This window comes from Gigantopelta aegis, chromosome 3 (genome assembly GCF_016097555.1).
Source record: "Gigantopelta aegis isolate Gae_Host chromosome 3, Gae_host_genome, whole genome shotgun sequence".
Classification (NCBI taxonomy): domain Eukaryota; kingdom Metazoa; phylum Mollusca; class Gastropoda; order Neomphalida; family Peltospiridae; genus Gigantopelta; species Gigantopelta aegis.
In genome coordinates, this window is record NC_054701.1 from 96,574,678 (window position 1) to 96,602,206 (window position 27,529).

Genomic DNA, 27,529 nt, shown 5'->3' on the forward strand with positions numbered 1-27,529 from the left:
ACACAATATATTCATCAGTTAGCTAGCAGTACAAATAGACACAGTGTATCCCACACAATATATCCATCAGTTAGCTAGCAGTACAAATAGACACAGTGTATCCCGCACAAAATATCCCTCAGTTAGCTAGCAGTAGAAATAGACATTATGTAAACCACACACTATATCCATCAGTTAGCTAGCATTACAAATAGACACAGTGTATCCCACACAATATATCTATCAGTTAGCTAGCAGTACAAATAGACACAGTGTATCCCACACAATATATTCATCAGTTAGCTAGCAGTTCAAATAGACACAGTGTATCCCACACAATGTATCCATCAGTTAGCTAGCAGTACAAATAGACACAGTGTATCCCACACAATATATCCATCAGTTAGCTAGCAGTACAAATAGACACAGTGTATCCCACACAATATATTCATTAGTTAGCTAGCAGTACAAATACACACCATGTAAACCACACACTATATTCGTCAGTTAGCTAACAGTACAAATACACACCATGTAAACCACACACTATATTCGTCAGTTAGGTAACTGTACAAATGCACACCATGTAAACCATACACTATATTCATCAGTTAGCTACCAGTACAAATAAACAAAGTGTAACCCACACACTATATTCATCTGTTAGCTAGCAGTTCAAATAAACATATTGTAAACCACACAATATATTCATCAGGTAGCAGTACATATAAACTTTCCAAAATACATTTTGCGGTTTTAAGTAGTTAGTTTTTGTGAAAGCTGAAAACAGTTTCACTACCAAAGTGAGTTAATATAGTTTTTGTAAGGCTCTGCCACAAACCATCAGATGCGAGCAGTCCCTTTATCCATTTTAGTTTTAGATATCTGCAGAATGACATGGCATCAATCATTTTAAGTCCACCATTTTTATAGCCATTCATAAGCATTGTTCTTTTAAATTTTACACGTTTACCATACCAGATAAATTTATAAAACATTGTATTTAAAATTATTTTATCTGGATCAGGTAGGACTGTGAATAAGTGAATGGAAAGTGGCAGAATCTGAGATTTTATTATAGTAATTTTACCATTAATAGTTAGCGATCTATTTGACCATGTGAATAATATTTTACGTGTTCTAGTCATTTGTTTTTAAAAATTAAGGAAAAGTATTTCATTGAGATTTGAAGAAAAAAATTATACCAATAATTTTGTATGGTTCTTTTGCCAAAGTAGTGGTATGTATGGGGAAAGTTTTTCATTTGATTCTATTTTAGAGCCGATCCACATAGCAACGCATTTGTCTAAATTAATTTTAAGACTAGAACATATTTGAAAATGTTTAATTATTTTAAATAATTCTAATAAAGTTCTTTCTGATCCGTCTAAAGTAAAACTGTATCATTTGCATATTGAAATATACAATATTCGATGTTATTAATTTTTATACCTCATAACATTTTATTGCAAGAGAAAGTGGCTGACACAAAATGAACAAGTATGGTGAAATCTACATCCCCGTTCACACTTAACGGAATTTAAAAGATATCCAGAGTTTATAGAATGATTGTCCAAAGTTAAATGTGTCCAATGTTTTGTCTACAAAATCCCAATCAACCGTATCAAATACTTTTTCAAAATCTATTGTTAGTAATAAACTTTTGATTTTTTTTTTTTTACAATACTCCATAATATCATAAATAGTTCTAGTGGTTTCTCTAATAAAGCGGCTTTTAAAAAACCAGCTTGTGATTCGCTTATAATGTTTGATATAACTGACTTCATTCTACTAGCGATGACACCTGACGCAATCTTGTAATCTACATTTAAAAGTGTGATTGGTTTCCAGGTTTTTAAATTGGCGTCTATGTTATAATACCTTGTTTTTGAAAATCTGAAAGTTTCCCGGAATTATATGCATGATTAACAGAACGACAGACGAGAGTGCTGATATCTTTCAAAAAGAATTTATAAAATTCAGCTGTAAAACCGTCTGATCCTGGACTTTTTCTATTTTTCATATTTTTAGCATGCTCGTGCATTCCTCTAAAGAGATATAACCTTCACAACTATCTTTTTCAATTTCTGATAATTTTATTTCAGTATCTAAATTTTTGTTTTATAATTTGTTTTGATTGTTTATTGTAATTATTAGAATACTGTGACTGTACATGCTCTTAATTTCTTTTCGCCTGTGGCGACATTAATTGTTTTAGAAGGCCGTGTGCAGTTCCAAATGCACTAGCCCAGATGGGCAATTTGTTACATAATACCTTCGCGCGACCGTGCATTCCAATATGCACTTAGTCCAGCTGTGGAGGCCATGTGGCCAGTAGTTACGTAATACCTCTGTGAGTGCGGTTTTACAACCGTGATTTTGGCGAATGGCGAAAGCCAGTCTGACGATCAGAGAAAGATATGCCGGCGTGGTGGCTGTGGAAAATCCACATGATAAGATTCAGTACCGCCTTGTGCGCCCAGGCGATATTCGCTGTCTCTGACAGTTTTGAATAAATAGCTAGGGTTTAGAGATATCGGGAAAAACATATTGGAAGGCGTCCAGGGGGAACGTTAGTCCGTCCGGACTGGTAAATAATTTTATTTCTGCTCTGTGTATAACCTTGATGTGATTGATCTGACTTTAAATATTTTAATACTGTATTATACCAATATTATTTAGACGGTGCTGCCGGTCATCTGACGCAGTAATCTGTAGGCTCACTGTCCTAAATAATTATAAAAAGCTTAACCAGTCATCCTAGAGAACCTAGGTAAACTGTAGGTTATTGTCTTTATTGTGATAGGTACCAGTATTAATTCTGTGTTACAAGGTTACTGAATGAGTAGTTAAGGGTTAATTAAAAATTAACCAGTAAGGAATAGAGTTGTAATTCCTTTATTAATTAAGTTCCCCTGGAAGCGTTTCTCAATTATCACACGTGTGGGTGTTGTGTCACGGTGAAGTGATTAGCATATTGTGTAAACTAGACACCTAGAGATTAACTAATTAAGTGATCAGTTCTGGGTTGTTATTATTTGTTGTTGTTAATTAACTACTGCGGCAGTACATTTCTCAGCGTAGGTTAATACAGATTCCAAAGTGTATTGTGTTTTTGTTGTGTTTTCTAGTGAACTAAACGTGCTATAATAATATATACTTTATATAAGATCGTATCTCTGATCATACCTAGACGAGCCAGCGGGTATAACCACCCGTTACAGAGAGATCTAATAGATATACAGTTAGGAGAGATATTTGGACAATCGTGTTTCATTCAGTTACGGGTATTATAGGATCCCCGTGACAGGAGTAGAAAATTGGGGGCTCGTCCGGGATCTGAAACGGGACATGCATATTTTAAAAAAGTATTGTTTGTAAATGGGGGCTTTATAAATTATTTGTACAAATTAACTAGAAGTAGCAACGTTGTTCACTAGAAAATTAATTAATTATAAGTGCATCATATCTAAACATGGATAAGAATTTGCTGGATAGGCATACGCTCAGTGTAGTGGAGATTAAGCGACCACGTAAGGCCAAGTTAGTTGAAATCGCAAGTGAGCGGGAAATTGACTTAACATCAGCTAAAACCTTAGGAGATATAAGGACAATTATTATCCAGGAAGTTTTTGGTGATAGTCCTGTTATGGAAGACAGTGAGATTGTTCCAGAGATAGAGATAAATGAGTTAAGTGTGGAACAACAATTAGCTTTTAAAAAGCTTGAGTACGAAAGAGAAGAACGTGCATTAGATAGAGAGAGAGAAGAGAGGGATAGAGAGAGGGATAGAGAGAGAGAGAGAGAGAGAGAGAGAGAGAGAGAGAGAGAGAGAGAGAGAGAGAGAGAGAGAGAGAGAGGAGAGAGATAGGGATAGAGAATTCCAGTTAGCAAAATTAAAAGTGGAACATGAGTTAAAGTTAAATACTGAAGAAGTTAGACGGGAAGCCGGAAATGGTTTTAACATGTCGGAGGCTTATAGATCAGTGCCTGTATTTGATGACCAGGAGGTAGATATGTTCCTCCAACTTTTTGAACGGGCCGCTAAGCAGCTAAATTGGCCGCAATCTAAGTGGACATTGTTAGCTGTGTCTAATTTTAAGGGGAAGGCTAGTGTAGCTTATAATTCAATGAGTGATGAGCGAGCAAGTCAGTACGACCTAGTTAAGGCTGCAGTGTTGAGACTTATGAATTACGACCTGAGGATTATCGTTTACGGTATAGCGAGTTGAGAAAAACACAGGGTCAGTCTTATAGTGAGATTGTGGCTAAGAAGGCAGGGATGTTTGATAAATGGGTGGTGTCTCATCAGGTAGAGTCATATACCGAGTTACGGGAGTTGTTGATCTTACAGGACATTAAAAATGGATTACCAGTTAGCTTACGTATTCATTTAGAGGATCGTGATGTCAAAAAGATAGAGGAGGCAGGCATAGTGGCAGATGATTACGTGTTAATACACAAAGCTCAGGCAGTACAGGGTAGCTCTTTACAACAGGGTGATAAGAAGAAATTTCAGCCAGGTTTTTCCCGGGAAAGTAACTATCGGGGAGAGTCATCTAGTTGGTCAGCTACTCAGGCAAGGAATGTACCTGGTGGGCAAAGTAAGGATAAACCTGCATTATCAGCCAATGCACGAACTTGTCGTCCACATTGCAGTTACTGTAAAAAGGATAACCATCTTGTCGAGGACTGTTTTAAAAGGAAACGCGATAATGCGCAAGTGGTCGGTTTAGTGAGGTCAGCTCCGTTAGCGAGAGAGTTAATGGTTAGTCCCATGGCAGAGAAAGTAAACCCGTATGTGTCCACTGGTATGGTTTGTGATGTGAAACAAGAATTGAGTCCTAAGGCAATATCAATCTATCGAGATACCGGGTGTAATCTGTGGCTTATAACGTCAAAGTGTTTAGCTGGTATTGAAAATTGAGATACAGGACGTAGTTTGGCTTTAACCTCAGTTACTGGAGAAAAAATGGTTGTCCGGTTACATAACGTTTTCTTGTGTTCGAAGTTTGTGACGGGACCAGTCATTATGGGTGTCGTGAAGGACTTGCCTGTTGAAAACATAGGAGTTTTGTTGGTTAATGATTTGACTAGTCAATGTTGTCAACCGAAATGTGACCAATTGTTAATCAAAGACAGCCCTGTACCAATAGAAGAGTGTGAGGTTGATGAGATTAAATATCCTGCGTTTATAAAGACTAGGGCTATGGCCAGAAGGGTAAAACGAGACCCAGAGGATATTTGTGATTTGTCTGATACGTGTGTGAGCCATGAAATTGGAGTGGATGAGGTTATCAGTAAAATGGTTGATAAGTCAACTGAGGAATTAAATGTGGTGGAACCTGTTGATCTCCCGCAGAGGGGAATTGAACCAGTTGTGTTTGATAGACGGGATTTACCTTGTAATAGACAAGAGTTAATTCTAGAGCAGGAGGCTGATCCAAAATTGTTGGCAGCTCGCACTATATTGTTAACAGAGGGTGAGATGGAGGATCAGATGTCAGGTTATGATATGGACAAGGGAGTATTAATGAATAAGAGAGTTAGAGATAGGAAGGTTAGGAAGCAACTGAGCCATGCTCAGAGCAAAATAAAATCAGTGTTTGATAGGAAGACTAGGAGTCGGGAATTTAAACAGAGTTCATTGCAGAACAGGTATTTCGGGCCCTATGTTGTGCACAAACGGGTTAATGAGACAGGGTATGTGACAAACACTCCTGATAGGGTTAGGAAAAGTAGGTATTGTCACATCAATTTGCTAAAAGGTTATTTTGACAGACTGCCGATAGTTCCAGTACTACCTGTCCAAATTGAGAGTCACTCAATTTCCTGTGATGACGTCAAGACTGCAGAGATCAAATTAACCAACAGCCAGATTCTAGCAGACTTGAACCCCCAGCGAGCAAAGTTGACTACGTTGAAACAAGACAATGTTTCCATTTGTCAGAACCTTCCAACGGTTACCAATACCTTAAGCCAAGATGTGCGCTTGGAACCCAACGCTACACCGATTCGACAGCATGCCTATCGGAGAAAACCTGGAAAACGTGTGACACGGAAAAAGAAGGAAAAGAAGTTCCAGTGGTCCGATGAATGCGAGAAGTCATTCAACCATCTCAAGCAGAGGCGCTACTCGTCTCCCGTGATGGCAGCACCAGACTACCGAATGCCTTTCAAGGTAGCTGTGGATGTCAGTGACGAGGGAGCTGGAGCTGTGCTGTTCCAGGAAGACGAAAATGGACTGGACCATCCTGTAAGTTTCTTCTCCAAAAAGTTTGACAAACACCAGGTGAACTATTCCACTATAGAGAAGGAAGCTTTGGCCATGGTACAAGCTCTGAAGCATTTTCAGATCTACGTGAAATCGGCAGAGCATCAAGTGGTGGTCTTTACTGATCATAATCAGCTTACCTTCATTCACAGAATGAAAGCCACCAACCAGAGAGTTTTGAGATGGAGTCTTCTTCTGCAGGAATACCCAATTACCATTGAACATATCAAGGGCACATCCAATGTAATCGCTGATGCCCTGTCCCGAAGTTGAACGTTATGATAATGTGTTGACATTCTTGATTTCTGTTTTGTTTATATATATTTTATTTGTATACCAGGGACTCAGAGAATCAGTGTGATTACTGCTAGTCACCTTATTATTACATGTGTTATAAATGCCCGTATGCGTCGGTTAACGCACCTTTTTGTTTTAATGTAGTTTATTTCCCTATTCCTAGAGTAAAGAATATCCTTTTTGAGGTGGGGGTGTGTGACGGTACATGCTCTTAATTTCTTTTCGCCTGTGGCGACATTAATTGTTTTAGAAGGCCGTGTGCAGTTCCAAATGCACTAGCCCAGATGGGCAATTTGTTACATAATACCTTCGCGCGACCGTGCATTCCAATATGCACTTAGTCCAGCTGTGGATGCCATGTGGCCAGTAGTTACATAATACCTCTGCGAGTGTGGTTTTACAACCGTGATTTTGGCGAATAGCGACAGCCAGTCTGACGATCAGAGAAAGATATGCCGGCGTGGTGGCTGTGGAAAATCCACATGATAAGATTCAGTACCGCCTTGTGCGCCCAGGCGATATTCGCTGTCTCTGAGAGTTTTGAATAAATAGCTAGGGTTTAGAGATATCGGGAAAAACATATTGGAAGGCGTCCAGGGGGAACGTTAGTCCGTCCGGACTGGTAAATAATTTTATTTCTGCTCTGTGTATAACCTTGATGTGATTGATGTGACTTTAAATATTTTAATACTGTATTATACCAATATTATTTAGACGGTGCTGCCGGTCATCTGACGCAGTAATCTGTAGGCTCACTGTCCTAAATAATTATAAAAAGCTTAACCAGTCATCCTAGAGAACCTAGGTAAACTGTAGGTTATTGTCTTTATTGTGATAGGTACCAGTATTAATTCTGTGTTACAAGGTTACTGAATGAGTAGTTAAGGGTTAATTAAAAATTAACCAGTTAGGAATAGAGTTGTAATTCCTTTATTAATTAAGTTCTCCTGGAAGGGTTTCTCAATTATCACACATGTGGGTGTTGTGTCACGGTGAAATGATTAGCATATTGTGTAAACTAGACACCTAGAGATTAACTAATTAAGTGATCAGTTCTGGGTTGTTATTATTTGTTGTTGTTAATTAACTACTGCGGCAGTACATTTGTCAGCGTAGGTTAATACAGATTCCAAAGTGTATTGTGTTTTTGTTGTGTTTTTTAGTGAACTAAACGTGCTATAATAATATATACTTTATATAAGATCGTATCTCTGATCATACCTAGACGAGCCAGCGGGTATAACCGCCCGTTACAGAGAGATCTAATAGATATACAGTTAGGAGAGATATTTGGACAATCGTGTTTCATTCAGTTACGGGTATTATAGGATCCCCTTGACAAATACAATAATATTATAATTTTGTAAAGAAGGCTGAAGTTATTTTCAAAATTTCTAAATTGTCAGTTTGTAGCACATTATCATCGTCAAATATTTCTGATATGTTTTTGTTAATATAGTTTCTTTTTTTTCTAAGTTAAGGAAATATTCTGGGGGTTTTCACCGTCTTCATATGAATTTGCTTTACTTCTAAATATTATTCCCTTTATGTTTTTTATTACGCAAGGTTTCAAGTTCTAATTTGTTTTCATGTAGTATTCTAGATTCATCATTAGTAAAAGTATGTGATCTTGATTCTGAATTTAATATTTCTTTTTCAAGATTTTTTTCTTGTTTTAACATATTTTGTTTTATTCTTGCTGAGTAATTAATACTTTCGCTTGTTATTCTCATGTTAATGATTTCAAAAAGTAGATCAATAATGGAAAATATCAGTTTGTCGGTTTTCTCCAGAAATGTTAATAGTTAATCAATAATCGTAATAATTCTAACAAGTTTTCTATAATTATCATCATACAGAAAACTTGCATTAAATTTCCATTATTCTGATCCTCGTTTTATGTCATTCAGTGAAATTTGTAATACTATAATGGAATCGTCAGATTTGTAACTTATGTCTATAGAGCATTTTTAATTGAAGCTGAGGTGTGTTCTGAAACCAGGAAATAGTCTAAAATAAAAATATTAAGCATTAGGAAACAATTATATAAATTCTGTCATTTAAGTAAACAAATAAACTAATATTAACATTAGTTCACTAAAAAAAAAAAAAAAAGAGAAAGACAAAAACCTGTTGGGCCTAAAGACATATAAAGTCTTGATGATGCAAACAGACAAATTCGTTTCAAGTCACAAATAAATAAATACATAACATAAACAAACCAATAAATAGATAAATAAATAAATCCACCATACACATAGTTTACTGTGGTATTTTCGTTTCATATATTTGTGGGTTCGTGATACCTTGCCATGGAAATACTGTTTTGTTATTGGTTCAGTAGCAATGGTGTATTTTATATTACGAAACAGCCAGCAAGAGTATACTGTAAAGTATTCCACAACATGCATATATTTGAAACTTAATTCACTATTATAGTGAATTCTAAAGGCAGGTTTGGCTTAAGTATTGTGCAAGTAGATCTGTGGAAGTTTGTATGTTAGGTTCACACATTTTTATACTTGTCCTGCTTGGTTAGTCCTTGTCTGCCCATGTTTTCAAGTGTACTTTGTCTGTCTATGTTTTTGGTATACGTTTATGCGTGTACACTCTCCGCAATATTATCGGACAACATTTGAGAAGAAATAAAACTCTCACCTTCACTATTATCTGAACATGACACTTTCTTTCTTTTGCAGTGCTTCTTTCCACCCATAATAAAACGATGACTGAATAATTTGCTTTTCGTTATTCTCTAGCCAAAAGGTTACTTTTAAATGTCAAGTCCATTAATAGAATGGAACATGCTTTGTCATTTTGGTTTTGCATGACAAAATATGGCATTCTGATAGATTTGAAAGTATTGTCTTCCAATGAACACTTTTTCAATGGGATAAAATAATTCATATTTTTGAAATAATAATTTCTCTTTTGTTGTACAAAGGTCTCATCAATAATGTCCTGAAGGATGGCGCGATGACAACCAATCAAACCACATACTGTATAGGATTCCCGTCTACAATAGATGACGCAATGACAACCAATCAAACCACATACTGCAGAGGATTCCCGTCTACAGTACCGTATAGAAGTATGACGCAATGACAACCAATCGAACCACATACTGCAGAGGATTCCCGTCTACAGTACCGTATAGAAGTATGACGCAATGACAACCAATCAAACCACATACTGCAGAGGATTCCTGTCTACAGTACCGTATAGAAGTATGACGCGATGACAACCAATCAAACCACATACTGTCTAGAATTCCACTCTACAGTATAGAAGGATGACGCGATGACAACCAATCAAACCACATACTGTAGAGAATTCCCGTCTACAAAATAGAAGGATGACGCGATGACAACCACCAGAAGTGGTCAGACCCTTTTTAACGGCCCTTTGGGCAACCTAGGGAGACACCACAGCATCATAGAGGTCTAATTAACGAGCTATTCTCGATTCACTAATGTCAAAACCTATATTAGCTCGGCCACTTTCTTTTTGACCAACCGTTCAAAATTGCGCCCAAATTCCTCAATCAAAATTGCGTACCTTTTCTCTTTGGCATAATTTTGCTCCACTCAAAATTCCATAGCACCATGACAATCAGTCAAACCACATACTCTAGAGGATTCCCGTCTACAGTATAGAATGATGACAGCCAATCAAACCACATACTGTATAGGATTCCCGTCTACAGCATAGAAGAATGATGCGATGACAGCCAATCAAACAACATACTGTTGAATTCCCGTCTACACTATAGAAGGATGATACGATGACAGCCAATTAAACCACGTACTGTTGGATTCCCGTCTACAGTATAGAAGGATGACGCAATGACAGCCAATCAAACCACATACTGTATAGGATTCCCGTCGACAGTATAGAAGGATGACGCGATGACAACCAATCAAACCACATACTGTATAGGATTCCCATATACAGGTTAGAAGGATGACACGATGACAACCAACCAAACCACATACTGTAGAGGATTCCCGTCTACAGTAAACAAGGATGACTATCAATCGAACCACATATTGTATAGGATTCCTGTCGACAGTATAGAAAGATGACGCTATTACAACCAATCAAACCACATACTGTATAGGATTCCCATATACAGATTAGGATGACACGATGACAACCAACCAAACCACATACTATAGAGGATCCCCGTCTACAGTAAAGAAGGATGACAACCAATCAAACCACATACTGTAGAGGATTCCCGTCTACAGTAAAGAAGGATGACTACCAATCAAACCAGATACTGTATAGAATTCCCGTCTACAGTATAAGGATGACGCGATGACAACCAATCAAACCACATAGTGTAGAGGATTCCCGTCTACATTAAAGAAGCATGACTACCAATCTAACCAGATACTGTATAGAATTCCCGTCTACAGTATAAGGATGACGAGATGACAACCAATCAAACCACATAGTGTAGAGGATTCCTGTCTACAGTACAGAAGGATGACGCGATGACTACCAATCAAACCACATCCTGTAGAGGATTCCCGTCAACAGTATAGAAGGATGACTACCAATCAAACCACATACTGGAGGATTCCTGTCTACAGTATAGAAGGATGACGCGATGACTACCAATCAAACCACATACTGTAGGATTCCCGTCTACAATATAGAAGGATGACGAGATGACTACCAATCAAACAACATACTCTAGAGGATTCCCGTCTACAGTATAGAAGGATGACTACCAATCAAACCACGTAATGTAGAGGATTCCCGTCTACAATATAGAAGGATGATGCGATGACTACCAATCAAAACACACACTGTAGGATTCCCGTCTACAGTATAGAAGGATGACGCGATGACTACCAATCAAACCACATACTGTAGATGATTCCCGTCTACAATATAGAAGGAAGACGCGATGACTACCAATCAAACCACATACTGCAGAGGATTCCCGTCTACAGTACAGAAGGATGACGCGATGACAGCCAATCAAACCACACACTGTAGAGGATTCCTGTCAACAGTATAGAAGGATGACACGATGACTACCTGTCACGGGGATCCTATAATACCCGTAACTGAATGAAACACGATTGTCCAAATATCTCTCCTAACTGTGTATCTATTAGATCTCTCTGTAACAGGCAGTTATACCCGCTGTGGCTCGTCTCTAGGTATGATCAGAGATACGATCTATATAAAGTATATTTTATTATAGCACATTTAGTTCACTAGAAAACACAACAAAACACAATACACTTTGGAATCTGTATTAACCTACGCTGACAAATGTACTGCCGCAGTAGTTAATTAATAACAACAATAATAACAACCCAGAACTGATCACTTACTTAGTTAATCTCTAGGTGTCTAGTTTACACAATATGCTAATCACTTCACCGTGACACAACACTCACACGTGTGATAACTGAGAAACGCTTCCAGGAGAACTTAATTAATAAAGGAATTACAACTCTATTCCTAACTGTTTAATTTTTAATTAACCCTTACTACTCGTTCAGTAACATGTGATAATTGAGAAACGCCAACATGCACACGTGTGATAATGGAGAAACGCTTCCAGGAGAACTTAATTAATAAAGGAATTTCAACTCTATTCCTAACTGGTTAATTTTTAATTAACCCTAACTACTCATTCAATAACCTTGTAACACAGAATTAATACTGGTACCTATCACAATAAAGACAATAACCTACAGTTTACCTAGGTCCTCTAGGATGACTGGTTAAGCTTTTTATAATTATTTAGGACAGTGAGCCTACAGATTACTGCGTCAGATGACCGGCAGCACCGTCTAAATAATATTGGTATAATACAGTATTAAAATTATTTAAAGTCACATCAATCACATCAAGGTTATACACAGAGCAGAAAATATATATTTACCAAAGTCCCGTCTGAACTAATATAGATCGTTCAGTGGACGACGACCGTTCCACTGGATACTTCCAAATGTTTCTCCTCGATATATCTAAAATCCTAGCTATTTATTCAAAACTTTCAGAGACAGCGAATATCGCCTGGGGGTACAAGGCGGTACCTCACGTATCATGTGGATTTTCCACAACCACCACGCCGGCATATTTTTCTCTGATCGTCAGACTGGCTGTCGCCATTCGCTAAAGATACCCCGTTCGCACTGAGGTATTACGTAACTACTCGCCACATGGCCTCCGCACCTGGGCTGGGTGTGTATTAGAAGTACAGCTCAACGACCGTCGCGCAAAGGTATCACGTAACAAGTTGCCCATCTGGGCTAAGTGCATTTGGAACTGCACACGGCCTTCTAAAACAATTAATATCACCGCAGGCGAAAAGAAATTAAGAGCATGTACCGTCACACACCCCCACCTCAAAAAGGATATTTCCTCTACTCTAGGAATAGGGAAATATACTACATTAAAACAAAAGTGCGTTAACCGACGCATCCGGGCATTTATAACACATGTAATAATAAGGTGACTACCAGTAATCACACTGAGTCTCTGAGTCCCTGGTATACAAATAAAATATATATAAACAAAACAGAAATCAAGAATGTCAACACATTATCATAACGTTCAACTTCGGGACAGGGCATCAGCGATTACATTGGATGTGCCCTTGATATGTTCAGTGGTAATTGGGTATTCTTGCAGAAGAAGACTCCACCTCAAAACTCTCTGGTTGGTGGCTTTCATTCTGTGAATGAAGGTAAGCGGATTATGATCAGTAAAGACCACCACTTGATGCACTGCCGATTTCACGTAGATCTGAAAATGCTTCAGAGCTTGTACCATGGCCAAAGCTTCCTTCTCTATAGTGGAATAGTTCACCTGGTGTTTGTCAAACGTTTTGGAGAAGAAACTTACAGGATGGTCCAGTTCATTTTCGTCTTCCTGGAACAGCACAGCTCCAGCTCCCACGTCACTGGCATCCATAGCTAGCTTGAACGGCATTCGGTAGTCTGGTGCTGCCATCACGGGAGACGAGGAGCGCCTCTGCTTGAGATGGTTGAATGACTTCTCGCATTCACCTGACCACTGGAACTTCGTTTCTTTCTTTTTCAGTGTTGCACGTTTTCCAGGTTTTTTCCGATAGGCATGCTGTCGAATCGGTGTAGCGTTGGGTTCCAAGCGCACATCCTGGCTTAAGGTGTTGGTAATCGTTGGAAGGTTCTGACAAATGGAAACATTGTCTTGTTTCAATGTAGTCAACTTTGCTCGCTGGGGGTTCAAGTCTGCTAGAATCTGGCTGTTGGTTAATTTGATCTCTGCAGTCTTGACGTCATCACAGGAAATTGAGTGACTCTCAATTTGGACAGGTAGTACTGGAACTATCGGCAGTCTGTCAAAATAACCTTTTAGCAAATTGATGTGACAATACCTACTTTTCCTAACCCTATCAGGAGTGTTTATCACATACCCTGTCTCATTAACCCGTTTGTGCACAACATAGGGCCCGAAATACCTGTTCTGCAATGAACCCCGTTTAATGGGAAGGTACAGCAGCACCTTATCCCCTGGTTTAAATTCCCGACTCCTAGCCTTCCTATCAAACACTGATTTTATTTTGCTCTGAGCATGGCTCAGTTGCTCCCTAGCCTTTCTATCTCTAACTCTCTTATTCATTAATACTCCCTTGTCCACAGTTAACAAGGTAGTGCGAGCTGCCAACAAATTTGGATCACCCCCCTGCTCTAGTATTAACTCTTGTCTATTACAAGGTAAGTCCCCTCTATCAAACACAACTGGTTCAATTCCCCTCTGCGGGAGATCAACAGGTTCCACCACATTTAATTCCTCAGTTGACTTATCTACCATTTTACTGATAACCTCATCCACTCCAATTTCATGGCTCACACACCTATCAGACAAATCACAAATATCCTCTGGGTATCGTGTTACCCTACTGGCCATAGCCCTAGTCTTTACACACGCAGAATATCTAATCTCATCAACCTCACACTCTTTTATTGGTAAAGTGCTGTCTTTAATTAACAATTGGTCACATTTCGGCTGACAACACTGACTAGTCAAATCATTACCCAACAAAACTCCTATGTTTTCAACAGGCAAGTCCTTCACAACACCCATAACGACTGGTCCCATAACAAACTTCGAACACAAGAAAACGTTATGTAGCCGGACAACCATATTTTCTCCAGTAACTGAGGTTAAAGCCAAACTACGTCCTGTATCTGAATTCTTAATACCAGCTAAACACTCCGACGTGATCAGCGACTGACTACAGCCTGTATCTCGATAGATTGATATTGCCTTAGGACTCAATTCTTGTTTCACATCACAAACCATACCAGTGGACACATACGGGTTTACCTTCTCTGCCATGGGACTAACCATTAACTCTCTCGCTAACGGAGCTGACCTCACTAAACCGACCACTTGCGCATTATCGCGTTTCCTTTTAAAACAGTCCCCGACAAGATGGTTATCCTTTTTACAGTAACTGCAATGTGGACGAAAAGTTCGTGCATTGGCTGATAATGCAGGTTTATCCTTACTTTGCACACCAGGTGCATTCCTTGCCTGACTAGCTGACCAACTAGATGACTCTCCCCGATAGTTACTTTCCCGAGAAAAACCTGGCTGAAATTTCTTCTTATCACCCTGTTGTAAAGAGCTACCCTGTACTGCCTGAGCTTTGAGTATTAACACGTAATCATCTGCCACTATGCCTGCCTCCTCTATCTTTTTGACATCACGATCCTCTAAATGAATACGTAAGCTAACTGGTAATCCATTTTTAATGTCCTGTAAGATCAACAACTCCCGTAACTCGGCATATGACTCTACCTGATGAGACACCACCCATTTATCAAACATCCCTGCCTTCTTAGCCACAAACTCATTATAAAACTGACCCTGCGTTTTTCTCAACTCGCTATACCGTAAACGATAATCGTCAGGTCGTAATTCATACGCCCTCAACACTGCAGCCGTAACTAGGTCGTACTGACTTGCTCGCTCATCACTCATTGAATTATAAGCTACACTAGCCTTCCCCTTAAACTTAGACACGGCTAACAATGTCGACTTGGACTGCGGCCAATTTAGCTGCCCGTTCAAAAAGTTGGAAGAACATATCTACCTCCTGGTCATCAAATACAGGCACTGATCTATAAGCCTCCGACATGTTAAAACCATTTCCTGCCTCACGTCTAACTTCTTCAGTATTCAACTTTAACTCATGTTCCACTTTTAATTTTGCTAACTGGAATTCTCTATCCCTATCTCGGTCTTCTCTCTCTCTCTCTCTTCTCTATCCTTCTCTCTATCTTCCCTATCTCTATCTCTATCTTCTTTTTCTCTATTCCTCTCTTCTCTTTCTCTATCTCTCTATCCCTCTCTTCTCTTTCTCTATCTCTCTCTCTCTATCTTCTCTATCTCTATCTTCTTTTTCTCTATCCCTCTCTTATCTTTCTCGCTCTCTTCTCTTTCTCGCTCTCTCTCTATCCCTCTCTTCTCTTTCTCTATCTCTCTCTCTATCTAATGCACATTCTTCTCTTTCGTACTCAAGCTTTTTAAAAGCTAACTGTTGTTCCATACTCAAGTCATTTATCTCTACCTCTGGAACAATCTCACTTTCTTCCATAACAGGCCTATCACCAAAAACTTCCTGGATAATAATTGTCTTTATATCACCTAAGGTTTTAGCTGATGTTAAATCAATTTCTCGCTCACCCGCGATTTCAACTAACTCGGCCTTGCGTGCTCGCTTAATCTCCACTACACTGAGCGTAGGCCTATCCAGCAAATTCTTATCCATGTTTAGATATGATGCACTTATTATTAATTAATTTTCTAGTGAACAACGTTGCTACTTCTGGTTATTTGTACAAATAATTTATAAAGCCCCCATTTACAAACAATACTTTTTTAAATATGCATGTCCCGTTTCAGATCCGGGACGAGTGCCCTAATTTTCTACTCCTGTCACGAGGATCCTATAATACCCATAACTGAATGAAACACGATTGTCCAAATATCTCTCCTAACTGTATATCTATTAGATCTCTCTGTAACAGGCAGTTATACCCGCTGTGGCTCATCTCTAGGTATGATCAGAGATACGATCTATATAAAGTATATTTTATTATAGCACATTTAGTTCACTAGAAAACACAACAAAACACAATACAATTTGGAATCTGTATTAACCTACGCTGACAAATGTACTGCCGCAGTAGTTAATTAATAACAACAATAATAACAACCCAGAACTGATCACTTAATTAGTTAATCTCTAGGTGTCTAGTTTACACAATATGCTAATCACTTCACCGTGACACAACACCCACACGTGTGATAATTGAGAAACGCTTCCAGGAGAACTTAATTAATAAAGGAATTTCAACTCTATTCCTAACTGGTTAATTTTTAATTAACCCTAACTACTCATTCAATAACCTTGTAACACAGAATTAATACTGGTACCTATCACAATAAAGACAATAACCTACAGTTTACCTAGGTCCTCTAGGATGACTGGTTAAGCTTTTTATAATTATTTAGGACAGTGAGCCTACATATTACTGCGTCAGATGACCGGCAACACCGTCTAAATAATATTGGTATAATACAGTATTAAAATTATTTAAAGTCACACCAATCACATCAAGGTTATACACAGAGCAGAAAATATATATTTACCAAAGTCCCGTCTGAACTAATATAGATCGTTCAGTGGACGATGACCATTCACCTGGATACTTCCAAATGTTTCTCCTCGATATATCTAAAAGCCTAGCTATTTATTCGAAACTCTCAGAGACAGCGAATATCCCCTGGGGGTACAAGGTGGTACCTCACGTATCATGTGGAATTTCCACAACCACCACGCCGGCATATTTTTCTCTGATCGTCAGACTGGCTGTCGCCATTCGCTAGAGATACCCCGGTCGCGCGGAGGTATTACGTAACTACTCGCCACATGGCCTCCGCACCTGGGCTGGGTGTGTATTAGAAGTACAGCTCAACGACCGTCGCGAAAAGGTATCACGTAACAAGTTGCCCATCTGGGCTAAGTGCATTTGGAACTGCACACGGCCTTCTAAAACAATTAATATCGCCACAGGCGAAAAGAAATTAAGAGTATGTACCGTCACAATACCAATCAAAACACACACTGTAGGATTCCTGTCTACAGTATAAAAGGATGACGCGATGACTACCAATCAAACAACATACTGTTGGATTCCCGTCTACTCTATAGAAGGATGATGCGATGACAGCCAATCAAACCACATACTGTTGGATTCCCGTCTACAGTATAGAATGATGACGCGATGACAGCCAATCAAACCACATACTGTTGGATTCCCGTCTACAGTATAGAAGGATGATGCAATGACTACCAATCAAACCACATACTGTAGAGGATTCCCGTCAACAGTATAGAAGGATGACGCGATGACTACCAATTAAACCACATACTGTAGAGGATTCCCGTCTACAGTATAGAAGGATGACGCGATTACAGCCAATCAAACCACATACTGTAGAGGATTCCCGTCTACAGTATAGAAGGATGACGCGATTACAGCCAATCAAACCACATACTGTAGAGGATTCCCGTCTACAGTATAGAAGAATGACGCGATGACAGCCAATCAAACCACATACTGTAGAGAATTCCCGTCCACAGTATAGTGGAGGTTGGTTTACTGTCTCGGCCCAAATAGGTTTTTGTATGTTTCATATTCTGCATTTTTGTTTTGTGAAAACAATACTACTAGGCTTCTGGCGAGATTCGGGGACAATAGTCCACCAGCAGAAACACAAACTCGATTCAATAAATTTAAATGACAAAATCGTATCTCTGCACAAGGCAGTTAAAATGATGTAAGGCACAATCATAATTGCTACCATGATCCACTACCAGGTGTTCATCTGTGGGAGGACCGCCAGTACAATATAGTATACAATGTAATTACTCTTTAATCTCACCAGTTACAAGACATACATATTCCTTCTGATTTGTCAATGTTGTTTTTTTACAGAACATGATGAAAAAAAGAAGGTAATTCAGCTTTATCTATATATATAATTGGAATAGATTTGACAAATAATACTGGATTGTTATATCATCTGTTATATATTTGAACAAATTACCACATTTTGAAGTTGTTTTAATGATTCTACATTGCTTGGTCAAATATTCTTTGTTTAATTATACACATATAATTGTTTATTTTATGTTAGTGCCAAGTGACAGAGTACCTACCGGACAACTTGAGTATTTTTAAAGTTGTGTTCACTTCCAACATCCGGCAAATTGCTAAGGCACCAACTGAGTGGATACAATTATTTGATAAATCCTAAAGAAATAAGAAATATAACAAATAAAATGAAAACCACATTTAAAAAAAATACTAAATACATGAGACAATAACAAGTTTAATTATCCTTAAGTTACAAGTAGATATACAATTATACTTACGTTTTGAGGAAATGTAAATATTCAAGGCAGATTTAACGCAGACAGAGATACATAGTGTGTTAATGATAATTAGTAAGTTGCACATACCAGGTTATATAAGAGTTCGTTACTCAAAATGTCTTACCAGATGATCAATAAAGCAATTATCTTCCATCATGTTGGCCAAGTAGCACGCACCTTCATCTTGGAAGCAGTTATCAGACAGGTTTAGAACCTCTGTTACTGTGTTATCCTGTAATTAACACCAAAATTATACATGTATTTATTATATACATAACAATGAAACATATAGATCTACAGAAACCATAAATGTAATATTCGGTGAAAAGTTGTATTTACACTGTCCTGTAGTTACAGTGAAAATATAGGAATCATATTTATATTTTTATGAACAAATTCATGATTCATTTATCTCCCTTTTAAATTATTAGTTTTGATTATTGAGACCAAATGGCCTCGGTGGGGCAGTAGTTAAGTCATCGGACTAAAGGCTGGTAGGTAGAGTTCGCAGCCCGGTACAGGCTCCAACCCAGAGAGAGTTCTTAAGGGCTCAGTGGGTATTGTAAGGCCACTATACCCTCTTTTCTCTCACTAACCACGAACCAACTAACAACTAACCCACCATCCTGGACTGACAGCCCAGATAGCTGAGGTGTGCCCAGGACAGCGTGCTTGAACCTTAATTGGATATAAGAACGAAAATAAGTTGAAATGAAATATTGAGACCAGTGTTGCTTCTTCATTTTTAAGTGTGATGATTAACAATGCATCTGAGCCTCTGAATTGAATAATAACAACAACAATAATATAATTTAAACAACTCTCATTATAAAAAAATGGATATGAAGTGCAATTTCAATAAAAAATATTTACAACTGATTGAATACGAAGCTAAATAATGATGGCACAGTGTCCTGTCATTGGTTGTAAGTTAAAGTTAAAACTTGGCTTTCGAAATTTTTTTAGATCGCTTTGTCAAGTATTTTTGCACAACAGTATTATTAAATAATTATTAATTTAATAATTATAGAAATATAATTTTTAATCAAATTTCTTACAAAAAGTCCATGGTTAATATCAAAGATTTTAGGGTACGTAATTTTACCCTTCGTACCCTCTGGCAGAAACCTTGTTGATAGGCATCGTGCAAAGGTTAGCCTAAGGATTAATAAGTATTATACATTATGTTAGAAAGTATGTACAGAGATATTGTACTAATGGATTACGAAAATACCACAAACATACTTGTGATAAGTATTTACAAATTAAAAACTAATTAATAAAATAATAAAAGGAAGTGCTTGTATTACCTTGAGAGCTAGAGCCAAAGCTTTTACTGCTTCTTTTCCCAGGTAGTGGTGACGCAGGCAGATATTTCGTTTACCTAGATCCCGTAACAAGCAAGAAGCTGGGATGACTCCTATAAGTAAACATATGATGTACTGTTATAAAGATAATACATTTTGTATTCTTTTTAAAGAAGATAAATTCACACTAATGTCATGCCATTCAGTTGGTATCATCACTACTGGCTTTGCCGCAAAAGAAAACACGATGGACAGTCAAAACGTATGTATAACTAGGAATGACAGACCAAACTGTTCTTGATTACCCTTCAAGATAACCACCCTTAACCTCAATACATTTGGCTCATGTATCCTTCAGACTTCTGGACATAGCAAACTAGAAATCTTCTGGCTGGCTTATCAAATAACTTTCTGGTGCAGCTTTCAAACTTCCATCTTTTTCAAACCAGGAACCATAAAGGAAGGATTTCCTTAACATATAATATTTACTTGGGGCCAAGTCTGGACTGTATAGTCAGTAATCAGATTGCCCGAAGCTACACTTACGGATAGCAGCTTCAATCCTGAACACTGGATAACGATCAACATACCTCGTCGTTTGGCATGATTGTTCTTCTCTGTTTTATCATCAAATAGACCTCTTTCACATTCCACTGCACATGTGCGAGTAGCGGAGCAACTCGTGGACGCTAACCGTGAACTCACGCGAGTACTCGCAAAAATAGCCCTGTTTACAAATTGGGGTGCATGAACAATGGGAGGTCACGCAATAGAAATGTGAATTAGCTTTATTATTAATTATTCCATCAGTAGGAACCCGAAAGTTCTGTCAACATCCAACAAATACTTATTGCAGACGTTTGTGAATTATTGCTTATCACAAAATAAAAAAATAGTTTGTTGTTAACGCCCGTGAAACCATCGGTTCGGATTCGTATCCAATACATATCGGATATGGGCTGAAATAATAATGTATGTGCATGTGCCTGCGTGTATGTATGTATGTATGTATGTATGTATGCAGATATGTATCGTATTTAACATGATTTAAATATTTTTAAATCATTATACGGATAAATACATTCGGAATTTTTGTTGGGATTTCTTTTAACCATTTAATGCCCGTGACAAAACTAGCATGAATTCTGATAAAATATTGGTTTGTGAATAAACATAACATCATTTAAAAACACGTTTGAGTATATTTGAAATAAATATTTATTTTTTATTTGTTTTTAAATGTACTCATATGAGTACATCGGGCTGTACTCGTATGAGTACAAAAGTAATTATTAAATCAGATTTTTTAAATATTTGTTGCAACCAGAGAAAAAACATATCAAATTCATTTAACACACCATTAGAACAATGTAGCAGATCTATAAGTGCAGAGAAAAGACTACAAGATAAACATGTTGCCGTATGTGCCTATTGTACTCAAACGAGTACACATTTAAATGTTTGGCTCTGTTCAAATATAAGTTTAATCATTCAAGTAAATTGTACTCATCTTGAGGATATTAGACATATATGGAAATTCTCAGTACTTATTCATTAAAAATATTTCATTTTTGCAAATAGTGTTTGTGCTTAGAAAGTATGCACTCATTTGAGTACACTGGGCTTTCAAGGGTTAACCCAGTTATTAAAAAAGTTTGTTCGGTATTTGGAAAAAAAAGAAATAATACGTATGAAATTTGAGCTACTATAAAACATTACAATCAGGCCCGTAGGTGGAAGACAGTCTAGTGGGGGAGGGGACACAAACCATATTTTAAACCAGATTTATATAGAGTAGTTAAAAGTGGGGGTACAGTTCCCCGCTCCGGCCTCTCGGTTGCTAGCGACCTTAGAATGGCGAGAAATGTAATTATATTGCGTATACAGATATTTATATTCGAAGCAAGAATATGTAGCCTAAAAAACATGTAATTTTTATTTATAAGAGATTAAACTAGCGGACAACTTGATAATATGGCTACAAACTCAGGATGGTCCCTTTATAATAAACTCAAGAGCTAAATGGATTGATGAGGGGAAATAAATACATAAATACTTTTGTAATTTAGAAAACAGAAATTTTATTAGCAAGTCAATCAAAAAACAAAAATTAAGTCGGAAGATGGTACTATTTTAACATGCACACATATTTGTTTGGAAGCTTAAACATTTTATGAAAATCTGTGTGTATCAAAAGAACATTTAATTCCTTAATATGAACTTAGTTCCATATTTTCTCAAAATACTACAATAAATAAGTTAATGAAGATGAGGTTAAAGTTCTTGAATGTGAAGTTACTTATGATGAATTGTTAAACGTCCTAAAACATACAAAAAATAACAAACGTCCTGGTTCTGATACTTATGAGTTTTACAAATTTTTCTGGAAATACATTGGCATTTATTTATTAAGATCAATACACGAAGGCTTTGAAACAGGAGAAATTTCTGTTACCCAAAAGCAAGTAATTATAACATGTATCCCTAAAGGTGACAAACCCAAACAATTTTTGAAAAACTGGCGCACAATTTCATTTTTAAATTACTCCTTGAAACATTTGTCATCAGTAATTGCTGAAAGACTGAAAAAAGGTCCTTCCAAAACTTATTAATGAAGATCAAACGGATATATTGGTGACAACATCCGTTTATTATAGGATTCTATATTGAGTTCTAAAACGTTAAATATTCCTGGGATGTTATTTTTAGTAGACTTTGAAAAGGCCTTTGACTCCATATCTCAGTCTTTTATTGATAATATACTTTCATGTTATGGTTTTGGTAATGACCTAAGATTAAATCTTGTTTAATAATTAATGGCACTTTATCTCCTTTTTGAAATTCAGAGGCTGTAGACAAGGCGACTCTATGTCTCCCTATATATTTTTATTATGCGCAGAAATGTTAGCTCTTATGGTTAAAAAATCATCCAAATAGCAAAGGCCTTTACATCTATAATGAACATCTCCTTATGACACAATATGCAGATGACATTGAGTTCATTCTTGATGGGACTAAAACATCTTTTGAAACTACAGTTATAGTACTGAACGAATTTGCTGATATGTATTGGATTAAATATTAACTATGGCAAATCTCAAGTGATTTGGATCGGAGCTAAGAAAAATAGTAAAGACATATATGCAAGTACTCTTGATAATAACTATTGTAAATACTGAATGAAAATTTGTACTTGTATACCAAAATGGTAATGTATAATGTTGTACTGTAATTCTGTCATTTCATCCCTGTGGTTGGGACAGATACAAAAGTAAACAGGGATTCTGTGAATAAATATTGAAAAAAAAACCCACACTCAAGAGCGTTTAGTATGCGTAGTCAAACGTATTATGCCTCTGACAACAAACAATCAACAAAAGTAAATGCTCCACGCCTGAATTTAAGCCGAAATAATTAAAACGGTGAAAGAAAAAGAACAGTTAGGCCAAATAAATAAATAAATAAATAAATTATATGTATCTTGAATATTTTTTAGTGTGCCATTTCACCATAATCGAAAACCACCGTGCGTACGTGACACACTATACCACACATTGCACGTGCATATGGTTTCGGATTGCCGCATGTCACGTGACGGTGTGACGTCACGACAGAAAACATGATTTTCACGCTGTGAACCAGTTGTTGTTTATGCACCAGATATTTCACTAGGATATCCTCATGAGTGCACAACTTCGAAAAAACAATAAATAAAGCCAATAAAATATCGTCTGATAATGCCACGCCTGTCACAAAATGACCGTCAGAGAGCAGTTGGGATGCTTGATGCTGGGCGCAGCGTCAGTGTCGTTATCAGACGTTTTGGTGTAACCCGATTCACTATACAGAGACTGAACAATCGTTTGCAGGCTACTCGATCCCAATGACCACCCTTGGATTGGCCGTCCAGGAGTTACGTTGACTGCTCAGGACAGGTATATCCGAACCACCACTCTCGAAAACTGGTGTCAAGCAGCCAACATTCTTGTCCGACAGTTCCGCATTCATGCTGAGACAGTCAGGAACCGTCTGCGAGCCTACAACATCCGGTCACGCCGACCTGCGAGGAGACCTATTCTTATCGCGCGCCATCATCAATTCCGTCTGCAATAGACATGACGACGGATCGAATGAACAAGGAATCAATGGAGAAATGTCCTCTTTACTGATGAATCACGATTCAACTTGAGAGTGTATCAGAGTGTATCGCAAACAAGGCGAGAGGCACCGGGACTGTTGTGTGATGGAGGTTGGAGGTGTCATGGTGTGGGCGGTAATATCCGGGCGAGGTGTAACTGATCTCCATGTCATTGATGGTGTTCGCTACCGGGACAAATCCTTGCTCCCGTATAATTCCATACATGGCACAGCATACACACATAATGTTCCAACAAGACAATGCTCGACCGTGTGGACATGTTGCCCTGGCCAGCAGTGTCGCCAGACATTAATCCCACAGAGCACTTCCAATTATTCTTCAGCAGAATATATATATATATATATATATATATATATATTTAGAACTTCGTAGATACCAAATATTTCAAATGAAATTGTATATAACTAATACAAATAATGGTGAAGAGTATCCAAGCCCTGAGTGAGTGCTCCGCAAGGCTCAATGGGTAGGTGTAAACCACTTTCACCGACCAGTGGTCCATAACTGGTTCAACAAAAGGCAATGGTTTGTGCTATCCTGCCTGTGGGAAGCGCAAATAAAAGATCCCTTGCTGCTAATCGGAAAGAGTAGCCCATGTAGTGGCGACGGCGGGTTTCCTCTCAAAATCTGTGTGGTCCTTAACCATATGTCTGACGCCATATAACCGTAAATAAAATGTGTGAATGCGTCGTTAAATAAAACATTTCTTTCTTTCTTTCTTTCTTTGGTGAAGAGTAAATAAAGAAAGAATGAAACAAACAAAGAAAATAAATTGAATAATAAATAAATAAATACATGTAAATTAAAAAAAAAAAATTAAACTTTGTAAATACTAGATATTATAAATAAAGTTGTATGTGACTGATATAAGTCATAGTGAAAAGTAAATAAAGTAAATAAATAAAATAAAATAAAATAAATAAGTATTTTTCAGATTACATACTTTCAGAATTTGATAACTTTGTAAATTAATCAAGGTCTCGGCGCTACGTTTAATGACATTTAAGCAAACGTACTACGATGACACTCCAGAACTGACGTATGCATCAACAGTCTGAAAGCAAAAAACCGTCATGCACTAGTTTATTTTTATGTCAGGATATCCGACGTCGTTCCCATTCAAAACAACACCACATCACATATTCGTATGTCATTTGAATATCGATCGATGGCCGACTCGTATATATACAGTTTAAAAAATACTTTGTGGTAAGCTTTAGATTATATGATAAAGAGATTATTACCCGCATGTGTTTCGGTATCGTCAGTATCAAACATTAGGAATAAACATAATGCATTATGCTCGGCAGAGGCTCGCATAATACAATTTTTAGTCCTAATATATGATATTGACGATACTGAAACACATGACGGTAATAACCTCTATATATGGGTTTTTTAATCCGTTTTTTAATCCGTAAGAACCAGATATTTCAAATGGATGACAGTGAAAAATAAATATAAGAAATCAATATATATAAAATGAATAGATAATAAATATATATTTAAACTTCGTAAAATACCAAACATTTCAAATGAAGTTGTATCTGATATAAATTATACTGAAGAGTAAATAAAAGAAAGAAAGAAAGAAAGAAAGAAAGAAAGAAAATAAATAAATAAAATAAGATGAATAAAGATTTACTTTTTAACTTCGTAAATACCAGGTATTTCAAATGAAGTTGTATGTGTCTGATATATAGTGAAGAATAAATAAAAGAAAGAAAATAAATAAATATATAAAGATAAAAATAAATAAGGATAAATAAAGAACGTTTTTTTAAAAATTCGTAAATACCAGATATTTCAAATGAAGTTGTATGTGTCTCATATAAATGATAGTGAAAAGTAAATATAAGAAAAAAATATATAAAAATATATGTATAAAAATAAATAAATGATAATATATATATATAGGTTATTACCAGTGTTTTTCGGTATCGTCAATATCATATATCTGGCGAGCATGATACATTATTTTTATTCCTAATATATGATATTGACGATACCGAAAAACACTGGTAATATCATATATTAGAAATAAAAATTGTATTATGCGAGCCTCTGGCGAGCATGATACATTATTTTTATTCCTAATATATGATATTGACGATACCGAAATACACGAGGGTAATAATCTCTTTATCATATAAGCTCAAGCTTAATACAACGTGCTTTTGTAAACTGTACACGCAACTTTTAAAGGGACATTTCTGAGTTTGCTGTAATTTTAAAGATGTTATCGACTAACAGAGACTTTTTAACGATTGTAATTACATATAAAATATATTTGTCTTCATAAAATATTAGTGGCTGTATATTAAACGTGTTTCTGATTGTTCTAATATTTGTACTAGGTTAAAGTTCATCTTATTTCCTAAAATATAGTTTTTTCGTACGTACGAAATTATTTGAAGACAAAATCCAGTTTGGACTTCTTACAAATATTAAGACGACCAGAAACACATTGAATATACAGACACTGATATTCTAAACAAGAACATATATTTAATATGCAAGTTTAATCGTAGAAATATTTTGTTAGTCAGAAACATTTTACAATGCAGCAAACTCAGGAATGTCTCTTTAATTCCAGTCCGCCATTACTAGATGTAAGAATATGTGGCGCGGTGTATTTTTGAATGGAAATGACGTCAAACACGAATGACGTCATTTTGGATGTCCTTACATCAAAATAAAGTTATGCCTAACGTTTTTTGTTTTCTGAACGCTGGACAGCTTTCAGTGTCAAATTGTCATTGAAATGTTTTTATTTGATGACTATGAATGCATATGTCAATCATGGAGTGTCACCCGAGTACGTTTGCTTAAATGCCGAGACCTCGACTAATTTACATCTAATTTGCAAAGTTATTAAATTCTTAAAGTATGTGATCTGAAAAATAGCACATACTTTGATTGCACCAAAAATGTAAGATATTATATGATAAATATAATATATATATATATATATATATATATATATATATATATATATATATATATATATATATATAAAAACTTCGTAAATACCAGATATTTCAAAC

General features: G+C 36.8%; 1 protein-coding gene across 1 annotated transcript in view; it reads right to left on the minus strand.

Moving 5' to 3' along the window:
• Positions 1 to 27,529, minus strand: part of LOC121369419 (leucine-rich repeat-containing protein 74B-like) — a 158,501-nt gene that overhangs the window by 56,254 nt on the left and 74,718 nt on the right. The window contains exons 10-12 of the mRNA XM_041494520.1: positions 20,327 to 20,436; positions 19,141 to 19,248; positions 18,801 to 18,894 (exon numbers count right to left, since the gene is read on the minus strand). Coding sequence (XP_041350454.1) covers positions 18,801 to 18,894; positions 19,141 to 19,248; positions 20,327 to 20,436 — 312 coding nt within the window. The remainder of the gene's footprint in view (positions 1 to 18,800; positions 18,895 to 19,140; positions 19,249 to 20,326; positions 20,437 to 27,529) is intronic.